The 12,365-nt window shown below is 27.1% G+C and overlaps 1 protein-coding gene across 2 annotated transcripts in view; it reads left to right on the top strand.

Annotated features, from left to right (window-relative positions):
• Positions 1 to 12,147, top strand: part of LOC136075052 (NACHT, LRR and PYD domains-containing protein 3-like) — an 85,877-nt gene extending 73,730 nt beyond the window's left edge. The window contains exon 9 of one of the 2 annotated variants that reach the window (XM_065787284.1): positions 11,487 to 12,147. In XM_065787284.1, the coding sequence (XP_065643356.1) occupies positions 11,487 to 12,076 (590 nt within the window). In that variant the 3' untranslated portion in view covers positions 12,077 to 12,147. The remainder of the gene's footprint in view (positions 1 to 11,486) is intronic. The other variant, XM_065787285.1, reaches the window with a different exon arrangement.
• Positions 12,148 to 12,365: the final 218 nt, after the last annotated feature.

Genomic DNA, 12,365 nt, shown 5'->3' with positions numbered 1-12,365 from the left:
AGGCGTTCACTATTTGACATGGCAAGAGGCATGATTATTGAATCGAAACTTCCCAAACATTTATGGACATATGCTGTAAGCACTGCAACATATATAAGGAATCGATGTTATGTACAACGAATTAAATGTACACCATATGGAATAGTAACTGGTTTAAAACCAAACATTGCAAGGTTACATTTATTTGGATCAGTGTGTTATCCTTATGTGCATAATACCAAGAAGTTACAACCTCGAAGTAATAAAGGTTATTTTGTTGGTTATGATAAAAACAGTCCATCATATTTAGTTTACTATCCAGAGTCAAGTTCAGTACTAAAACACAGAATTTACAGAAAAATACGAATTTATTAGTCAAATTGACACTAAAAATACAGATGGTTTTATAATCGAGTAGCCAATCAATACAGAGCCTACACTTAAACCATCCACTCCTAATAATGAAGAGAATAAGTCACAAGAAATTAATCCTTCGCGTTATCCTTCAAGACAAAGACAGTCCCCAAAATATTTGGAAGATTACATAGTTGATAACGGTAATGAAGATGAAATTAACTATATAGATTATTGCTATTTAATGAATATACCTACATCATATAATAATGCTATCTGATGATTCTGAAAAATGGAAAAGAGCCATGGAAGAAGAGATGCAATCACTAATAACTAATGACACCTTTGTTTTGACAGAGCTCCCTACTAATAAAAAATTAGTTGGGGGGAAATGGGTTTACATGATTAAAAGTAACAGTAATGGAGTAATGTACAAAGCAAGATACGTTGCAAAAGGCTATAAACAAATCCAAGGAATTGACTATTTGGAAACTTTTTCACCGACAGCAAGAATGGAATCGGTGAGAATTTTAATACAAATCTCTATCCAATATGACCTTATTTTACATCAAATGGACGTTAAAAGTGCTTATCTCCATGCACCTATTGAAAATGAAATTTATGTCAGCCAGCCTCCTGGTTACGAACAAACAGAGAACAACAAGAAATTAGTATGGAAATTAAATAAATCACTTTATGGCTTGAAACAAAGTGGTACAAATTGGCAAAATGTTTTAAGTGACTTTCTTAAAGAAATTCGATTTGTCCAATCAAATGCTGGTGCTTGTGATTTTATCAAAAGAGACAATAATGATATAGCAATGATTCTAGTATGGGTTGATGATATAATTACTGCTGACAACTCAAACTAATTATTATTCGGAGTGAAGAAGAAATTAAGTAGGCGATTTAAAATGAAAGATTTAGGACCATTGACATCATTTCTTGGTATCCAATTCAACTCGACAAGCAATTGTGTAACTATGAACCAATCAGATTACTTGCAAAATGTTTTACATAAATTTGGTTTCTTCGATTGCAAACCAAGGTCAACCCCATGCGAGCAAGTTCCTAATTCATATCAAGATCAAGAATCAACTGAATCTAGTGACTCAGATATTAAACTCTATCGACAAATGGTTGGAAGTCTTCTTTATGCAATGACATGTACTAGACCAGATTTAAGCTATGTTGTTATCATTTTATCCCAGCACTTATCAAAACCAAATAGTGCTGATTGGACTATGATAAATCATGTTTTTCGATATATTAAATATACTTTAGACTATTGCTTAACCTCACGGAAAGATGATGAATTGAAGTTTTATGCATACTGTAATGCTGACTGGGCTTCATCCTTTGAAGATAGACATAGTATATCAGGTTATTGTTTTTCTTTGAGTAAAAATGGACCTGTTGTTAGTTGGAAATCAAGGAAACAAGCTAGTATTGCACTGTCTACATGTGAAGCTGAATACATGGCAATATCTGCAGCTTGCCAGGAAATGAGTTATCTATCTAAATTGCTAAAAGAACTATTACAAATAAATTTCGAACCAGTTAATCTTAGAAATGATAACCAAGGAGCCATCGCTTTGGTTAAAAAGCCTATAAAGCACATGAAATCGAAACATATTGACATTCGTTACCATTTCGTACGAGAATTTTATCAGCAAGACCGAATACTATTAGAATATATACCATCAAACGATAACTATGCTGATATTTTTACTAAACCAGCGAAGAAAAACTTAATACAAAAGTTTAAGGAATTTTAATTCGGAACTTAGAGTGATATGTTGTCAAGTTGGTGTGTTAAGTTTATTGACACCATTTTTGTTTACTCGTTTTATCGGCACCGTATTTATGTGCCGATATTCTTAATGTTTTATGTTAGCCACAAGGCATGTAGTTTTTATATAATAAAATATATAATACAAGTGATATTGAATCATTAATTATTTCCTCCATCATGGACAATACGAAGATATTAACACTTATTGATTTAGTATTAAAGTATAATTTAGTGACTTAGTTTTGCTTTGTTGTTTTGATATATGTATTTTAAAATGTTACGCTGTAAACTTAATTAACGCTTAATGATTTTTATATTTCTTGGTATATTTTATTCATATTAATTATTTAATTTTTTAAAAATTTAATAATTTTTAATTATTCTATCAACTTTCCATTTAATAAATGTTGACATCATTACTTTGTTTCCTTTTCGAATATCCTTGATTGCGAACATTCTAAACAACAGAATCGTTTTAAATATGAATTAAAAATAAATAATAGTTAATAAAAAACCTATACTATAAACAAAAACTAATTTACAAAATTACTCTATTATTAATATTTATTTTTATTATAAACGGAATATTACAAACAGAAAATCAAATAAATCTTACTTGATATGTTCACAAGATTAAAAATACTCTGCAGTTTCAATTTTCTTACAACGGTTTTCTAATTTTCTATTCTTATTTTATTTGCGCATTTTATTTTATTTGCGCATTTTTGTATTCACATTGTGTTTTCAATTGCACATTCCATTATTGAATAACGTAACGACTTCAAACTGCTCATTCATTACGTTAGTGCAAAAGAAAACGACGTAATGCTTTTTATATTTTATGTCAGTGCTTTGATAAAAGAATATCTTTAATAAAAAATCTTTTTTAAATATTTTATGAAAATAAAATAATAATCCCAAACTCTTGAACGAGCGTTATTTTATACGCTCGTTATAAGCTAAACGAGCGTTGTTTATAGCGCCTAGAACGTTTGAAAATATCGTTTACGGGCGCGTTTTACGAGCGGAGCGCGATCGCCCTCGCTTCATCACAAGCCCTGATCATAAATAAATCTTTATTTCATAAGTTTTTATTGGTATGTTTTGCTTTTAAGTTAAATATTTAAGCTTTGATTTTTCCAAGACAAAAACATCGTGAAACATTCAATAAAGTCATTATTAAATATTTTATAAAATTCTTGCCAAGAAAAATTTATGACCTGAGTTCATTTTTATAAAGCCTTTAACAGTTAATTTGAATTTTTTTCTTTGATTGAAATTGCTTTAAAACACCAAATTAAATTTTTTTCAACTTAAAACAAATAAAAGTTACATTCAGTGAGTTAAAAAAAAATGTTACCATATACCTACACTCAGTGGCGAAGCTAGCATTGGTGACACCCGGGGCAGACATCAATGGTGCCAATCCTTGAAAACGGATAAAATTAACATTATGCAGAAGAAAAAAAAACAGATATGCTGAAAGTATGATTTTTATTCTACAATTTAATTAAACATTACAAAAGGTATTCCTGTACCATTTATAAACGAATATTGTATTGCTTGTTAATAAGAAAAAAAAATGAACAATATATCTTCATTACTTTAAGCAAAACATTAATGAAGAACTTCGACATTCTCAGAAAAAGTTAAATTTTTGTTAATTAACATTAAAATATTAGTTATTTAAAAGTTTCCTTTCCTGGTCTTCAAAGCTGCAAACCTGTCAATCACATTATCAAAATCAATATCTTTCACCATATCACTTTCAAATAATAATATAGCCAGATCAGAAAGTCTTGACTGTCCCATGGTTGATCACAAATAGTTCTTTAGAACAAATAGTTTCAGTTTTGAAAAGCTCCCCTCGCATAAAACCACAAACACACAGACCGAAAGAAATAATATCTATTTTTATTTTTTATTATTTTGTGGTGTCACCCTTTGATTGTGTCACCCAGTAAGAAAACATCGGAAAAGAGGAAATGGGTTTTTAAAAAAAATAATTTAATTGTTTTCCTCATTTCTTATTTCGCAAATGCAAAAAATTGAATAAACTCATTATATATTAGTTAAAACAAAGATAAGCATGAAATGGTTTTAAAGATGGTTTTTATTTTTTATTAAAAAACTTTTTTATTATTTTATTTGTTGCAAATAACTTACCTCCAATGAAAAAATTCTTAGAACTAAAATTGTTTTAAATAACATTTTCAATAACACATTACCAATCATGTTAAGTCATTGGTTTACAGAACATTGAGTTAAGTGTTTAGAACCTTGTGCTACTCCCTATGACTTTTTGCTAGTCAGATTAAAAAATGGTTTCTTTATTTACTTCTTGACCTAATGGTTATTCTCAAGTTTTGTGCCTGTTTTTATTTGACTTCTTGTTGCTTTTTAGCTTGTTATAGATTTTTAAGGCTATTATAGCAAAAGTTCTGGTTTGCTACAGTCTCTTAATATAAACTGTCATAGCGAACATTTGTTATAAAGAAAATATAGAATAAAAGTGCTAAACTTCCCTTGCTAACCTCACTTAAGCTTTTTATTCCCACTAATCCTGCCCTCTGTTAAAGTCAAGTGTGTGATTCTGATATTGGTTTCATAGGATTCTAAAATAATGGCCTATAAAAAAGTGACCCTTTCTGAACTATAAATACAATGCCTATTATATAAGACTAACTTTTTTAATAATATATAATATATAGCATAAATAATTATTAGTGCAAATAATTAATTATGGTCTTTATTTTAATGATTTGATGTTTTGTTAAAAACATTTTAAGTAGTGTTTTTAAAACTTTATAGGTAATATTGCATAAAATTGTAATAATATCAGTGTATAAGGAAATAATAACTTTTTATTGTATAAATAAATGTAAAGATGTTTTAATTTTTTTTTAATTTTTAAACAACACTGTTTTTATATAATTTGATTTAAAAAAACACAATAGCAACCACCATGTTTTACTTTTTTGATGATTTTTTTAAAAACAATTTTTATTGACATCGCCTTTGTGATGGCTTTTTTATCATTTTTAAAACTCTATATTGTAACGGTTTTTAAATTGGTATTTTAATTCTGATAATGGTCCATACAAACTAGACCAAAATATTACCCAAAAAAAATTAGTTTATACGATGCTGTTTTTTATGTTGTATAACTTATTATAAAATTACATACTACAAGAAGTGTCGCTTGAACACTTAATTTGTAAAAAGAATTTTGTAAAGTTCGAACAAAGTTTTATGAAATCATTCTGTTACCATTGTTTATTAAAATTTACATTGGTAACAAAGTATTCTTCAGTTTTATATTCATTTATTTGTTTTATTAAAAAGTTTATGTTTTAAAACTAAACTTATATTGTTGCAAAACAATAACTTACAACGACTGTCTTTTGTATAGAATTGATGATAATTAGTATTTTTTTGTTGTTGATATATTAGTTAAATTATATTATAAATATACAAAATTAATGTGCAAAAATCTATAAACTTTTGCATTTAATGTAACATTTTTTATAACATTTTGACTTCTATCTCTTAGCTTATTATTTTTAATATAACGTAGCATATAGATACGTGTTTATAATTTTCAAACTTTTTATATATTTAATCATTACATGTTAACGGAAAGAGTTTAAAATAAAATAAAAATGGTGAAATCTTTTATAAAAACGAACAATTTTACAATATTTTATCTCCTTGAGTATGAAAATTTTTTTCAAGAATATTGCAATTTGAAAAAACTCAGGAATTTGAAGTTTTGTTTGTTTAATGTTTATTTGTTAATTGTTTTTTTTTTTTAACATATAAAAATATAATATGAGTTTCTTCTTCAAAAATACGATAATTGGAGTATGAAAGAGTAAGATTTTTTTAATTAAAAGGCAGATCGAAAATAGATGTAGAAAATTATTAAATATGTTAAAAAATAAATCAACCTGCCTTTAAAACATTAGTGGTGCAAAAGAAAAAAAAACATATTTATAAACCTTAAAAAATATTCTACTTTTATGAAGTATACTTTTAAAAACAAAATATCCTTTGATATGATTTCATGGTAATTTTTAAATTTAATTGATTATAGGTTTATCTTTGGTATGTTTGTTGCTTGTTTTTATATATTATATATATTACATTTTGTAGCTATGCTTTAATAATGAAATTAAGTTGACTTTGATGTGTAATTGTCTCCTTATTATGAATCTTTTTGTGTGTGTGACAACCTTTCTTATTTCTTTGGATTTTACCAGAATTTTTTAATAAATCTTGCGTAGTTCTGATTAGACTTTATTTGCTCAGTCTAATTCAAGAAACGAATACTGCATCACATATTTTATCTTATAAAATTTATAAAAGTATATCAATTAGAAGACAGATAAAATGCAAAAATCATTGCCGTTTACAAGTGGGGGTTTGGGGGAGCTATAGCCCTACACCTCCCCCCCCCTCCCTCTTGAAAACATTTATATAACCTTGGTTATTTAAATATCTATAACTAATTACGAAACACCTATATAAAAATATTTTGCAATTAAATGAGTAATAAAAATAAAAATGCTGCAAATATGAAAGCTTATAGATTTTACATTACTTTTTGTTCATGTAATTTTTTAATAAATTTGCATTTTCCTTTTTTATTTAGAGTTTTAAGTTTTATGTATTTAAAATTTAATAACTATTAGATAATATTTATTATCTATTAATTACTGTTTGCAAATTAGATTTAAATATGTTTGTATTAATTATAGTAAAATTATGTAACAATCTATTATATGATTTACTTCATTGGTTTGTCTTTAAAACGAAAATTGTGTGATGCGGAAGAGAAGCGTTGTAAACAACTGAAGGAAATGTTAGAAGGGGCAGATACCAACCGCACTATTACTTCTTTTTATGCAAGAAATGTCGTCTCATCAATTTCTCATAACATTACCTCTACCTCTTGCCCTGCAACTACAGCTACTTTAGCATTTTTTTTAGATAATACTTCAAATTCTAATGGTTTTAACAGTACTTATACTACTGCATCTTTTGCTAACCCTGACACTGCTGCAACTACTTCTACTTATGCTCTGTATCCACTGTTACTTCGGCATCATCTTCTAGTTCTGTCTTTAATTTTTCTTCTTTGATTACTAACTCAGCCAACAATGATGTTAACTCTGCCTCCACTGTTACAGTCTACCAAAAAAAGCATTTAAGTAATAAACCTGTGTTAGTTTTTCCAAAACGTACATGTGACAGTCAGAAGCAATCATTTTGTTAGCAATTTACAAACTGTTTCCATGGTTGCATTACAATGAATGTAATGATACAGTTTTATGCTACTATTGTATGTTAATGGAAATGCATAATTTATTATCTTCAAAATGCAGCAAGGATGTTTTCACAAAAACTGGATTTTCTAATCGGAAAAAGGGTTTACAAAAATTCCAAAAACACCAAAATACTCTCTCTTATCAAGAAAGTTATAACTATTCCTTCAACAACTAAAGATATTGGTGAACTTCTCAGCAAAGCTGGAAAAAATGGAAAATTGGCAATGTTAATAACAATAATCATGAATATTAATTTTCTCGCCAAACAAGATAACGGGTTATTACTAAAAATCTGGACAAAATTGCTTACGTCATATTTCTATATCCAACTAATACTTATTTTTTCAAACAATTTTTAAAATGTTGCAAATTTATTCTTCTTTTGAAATATATATTAACTTTTATATAAGTATTTTAAATTTAGTATTGAAAATGACGTCAAACGAAGAGCTCCAGAGAAAACGTGTGTATCAGTTTTATCAAGAAAATTCAGATAAACCTAAATCATTCACTGCTTCTCATTTTGAAGCAGAAAACTTATCAAGATTGACTATATATGGAATTATTAAACGCGTAGAAGAAGATAAACCATTTGAAAGGCAAACTTGTAGTGGTAGAAAGCTTAAAATAATGACTAAGCGCCCTGTCAGTCAACTTACCAAGCTTTTTGACCATAAATGTGGCATTTCTCAGCGTATAGCTTCAAAAAATTCAAATGTTCTCAGTCACTTATTTCTAAGACATTGAAAACCAAAACATCAATAAAAAAAAAAAAATATGAAGATTCCAAGTCGAACTGAGAGCCAGATAGCAAAAACCCGACGTTTGTGAGGTCAACTTTATAAAAATTATAAAGATTTTGTTTGGGTTTTTGATGACGAGTCTTATTTTACTCTCTCGAACAGCCAAATTAATGGTAATGATAATTTTTATTTAAGCAACATAGAATTAACACCAAACAATGTTAAATTCAAAGAAAAAAAGAAATTTGAAGAAAAATTATTGGTTTACGTGGTCATTTCGCCTTTTGGCCTATCAACTCCATACATTGTACAGTCTGGAACAGCTATTAACCAGTACATTTATGTTGATGAATGTTTGACTCAAAAACTATTACCACACATCAAACAGCTTCCAAAAATTACCAAATACATATTTTGGCCTGATCTAGTAAGTGCCCATTATCAAACAAAGCTGTTAAGTTTTTAAATGAAAATGGTATAAAGTTTGTAACAAAAAAGTGAAAACCCTTAAAATATGCCTGAATGTCGTTGTATTGAGGATTTTTGGTCTTGTATCAAAGGAGATGTTTACAAAAATGGTTGGCAGGCAGAGAATTTGGATCAATTACGCTCTAGAATAATTTACTGTTTTAAGAAATTCGACAAAGAGCTGGTACAACGCTTGACAGAGTCTACTAGCAGAAGACTCGACACAATAAGAAGACAAGGTCTTGTTGAATTAAGATAAACGTTTTTATTAAAATTAGAATAAATTTGCCATTTTATTCTTTTTAAAACAATAAAATAGGTCTTTTAGATAAAAAGTTATTCAATTTTTAGTTTTGTTCAGATTTTTAGTAATCACCCGTTGTTGCTTCGCGTGGTGATTACAATACAGAAAAAGATTATAAAGAATTTAATTCAGCTATCCAAAATGAAATTTTGCAGATATTGAGTCTTACTCTACTCAGAAAAATTACATCCAACATTTCTGGAAAATGGTTTACTATTATGGTAAATGAAACCATAGATAAATCCAACACTGAGCAAATGGTGATTTGCTTGTGATATGTAGATGAAGATGACTTGAAAGTGCATGAAGTGTTTGTCGGACATTATAGTATGGAAAACACATCTGCTGAAAGTATAACTGCAACTATCAAAGATGTTCTTATGCTGATGAATCTTTCAATTAATAATTGTTGCGGTCAATGTTATGATGGTGCCAGCTGCATGACAATGTTGCAAGTCTGGAGTTGTAAAGAGAATGAATGACCTCGAACCCAAAGCACTATATTCCCATTGTTATAGTCACGATTTGAACTTAGCAGTATAAGATACACTTAAAGCTATCAGTGTCATAAAAAATCCTCTGAACACTGTTCATAAAATTACAAAGTTGTTAAAAAAATCTCCCAAATGCGAATGCCTTTTTAATAAGATAAATGAAAATATAATCCCTAGGACACCAGAGTATTCGTATACTCTGTTCTACACGCAAAACGGTAAGAGCAGAATCCTTTTATTCCATCTCTGAAAACTATGAAAACTAAATCTGAGACTAAGGACAGTGAGATTGTTGCTCGAAAAGAGTTGCAGCACAAATGGAAAATTTCACTTTCTTGTTCGGAATTTAATTGGGCTAGACTATTTTATGCATGGTAGACAGTTTATCAAAAAGTTTGCAAAAGGTTACACTCGGCTAGTGAAGGTCAGAAATTTGTTGAAAGACCTTTAAATACATTGAAATCAATCAAGTCTGAAAATTTATTTGAGCTACTTTGGAACCATATTGAAATCAAAAGAAAATTAATTCAAGTAGAAAAACCTGCTTTGCCTGTCATCGCAAAGTATGTCGTTGTTTTGAAATAGGAGCATCTGCATCAGTATTATCTGAAATTTCTAGTTTTGACTTTTTTAAGAAGATATATTTCGAAGCTAAAGAAATGGCAATTAGCAGTATGTAATCTAGATTTGAACAACAGGATATTTAATACATCAAAAGATCAGTACTTTAAAGATTTATACTTTTACTAGTATAAATATTTCATCAGAAGATAGTTCAATAAATAACGAAGTTCTTGCTTTCTATGCTACAGATTTGAATGCTTCAAGACTGCATGCACAATTACAAGTTATGCACGAATCCACAACTGAACCATTAGACACTCTACAAAAAGGCCTTAGTTTTGTTAGGTAAGATATGAATGGATTTTCTATAAATCTTATTGATACTTATTTAATAATTACGACTGCAGCGTATCTCAAGTTGACTAACATATGAACAAAAATGTGTATTTGTATGCTAACATAACAAATAATTTTTTGTGTTTTACAGAGAAACAAATGAAGCTGAAAAAGAATCATCATCATAAATCAGGAAGTTGATAAAATTTATCCTTCTGATACCAGCAACAAACTCCACTAGTGAGAGAGCTTTTAGCTCACTAAGAAGATTCAAAACTTGGTTAAGAATCACCATAATGTAATGTTTTATAAAATTCTTATACTATATAAAACTTGAAGTTTGTTAAAATAGCCTAAATTTGTTTTGATGAAAATGCGGATATTTTCAACGGGTAAATTGCGGGATTAAAGTGCGAAATAAGTAACTTTTTTTCTGCACTTTATTCCTGCACTTTATTCCTGCTATTTTGACTTGTTGAAAGTTTTAGTATTTTACCAATACAACAGAACTCGCCCTTAAATAAATAAATTTGTCAAATTATTTAATTAATGTCAAAATCAAATTAACAAATATTCTTTTTACAAAATTTCTATAGAAATTTGGTTTCTAAAAAACGTTCACTTGTTGTTTTAATTTAACATAAAATGTTTTATGTTTTATTAAAGCAACCGAACGACTTTTTGAATATATGAATAAAAGAAAGTATTTTTAAATTATATAAACGAATAATTTTTGTTATGTTATTTTAAGTATGTTTAATTTATAACTTATATTTATATTATTTTGTTTTGAAAATGTGATAAAATGTTTAAATTAATAAAATTAAAAATTGTCTATATTTTTGTAATTTTTATAAAAAAAAATTTTTTTTAAAGTTTTACGATTTTCATATTTTTATATATTATTTAATTTAATATTAGTTTATGTATATAATATTATTATGTAAAATATAATCTATTTAATAAAAATAAAAAATTCTATATGATTTTTTATTCGGTTATTAAACTAATAAAAATTATATGTATAAATATGTAGAATATTATAATGTATATGTTTTTATTGTTATTTTAATTATTTTTTTATTTTATTTTTATAACTATTATTTAATTTTACCTTAGATCGTCTAAGTAAAAGTGAACTTTACGATGGTTTATTCATTGAATGTTTTTATGAAAGTCAATCATTATTTACTGATAAAATAAAATCAATTGTTGATAGAAAGTGGAGAGATAAAAGAAAGTGGAAATGGAGTATTTCAATCGACGATAGAAAAATCTCTTACCAAACTTCTTGCGAAAATTATTTTGTAAATCATTACTTAAAATCTGGAAGAAAGTTATTTTCGTTAGATGTTGATAAAAATATCTTAAGTAATGAAGAAAAAAAACTTTTAAAACAATGTTCAACTAATGTTCGCAATGTCAACTTTTATCGTCCAATTAATTTCGAAGGATGGAAACCGAAATATAAGATTGAGGAATTGAATTTATGGATCTCACATTCTTTAATAACAAAAAACGATTTTAAAGAAAATTTTCTTCCGTGGATTAATCTTTGTGAGGAATTACATCTTGACCTTCACAAAGACATTGATTTTATTAAAGAAATTTATGAATGGATTCGTTGCTCGAATATCAAGAAGTTTATGATCGAGTACCGTGGAAAATATTTTTATAACCTCGATGAATTAAAAATTATTACAATATGATAAAATATTTAATATCTTAAATATGTTAAATAAAAACAATGATTATAAATAATTAATGAAATATTAAATGTAATATTTTATAAAAATATATGTTTTTAAAAATACATATTAATTTTACTAGTTTATTAGATTTATTATTTAAAAGTTTAATTTTTTATTATTAAAGTATCATATAAATAATTAGTTTTCAAATTTATTAATAGTTATAATTATAATGTAAATTAATAAATACAACTGTTATTATGATATATAAATTTTTATAATTTTTTTTTTAGTATTATTATTTATA

The sequence above is a fragment of the Hydra vulgaris genome, chromosome 01 (assembly GCF_038396675.1).
Source record: "Hydra vulgaris chromosome 01, alternate assembly HydraT2T_AEP".
NCBI classification, from domain to species: Eukaryota; Metazoa; Cnidaria; class Hydrozoa; order Anthoathecata; family Hydridae; genus Hydra; species Hydra vulgaris.
The sequence above is the reverse complement of the archived record's forward strand: the minus strand, read 5'-3'. Positions and strand labels throughout refer to the sequence as shown.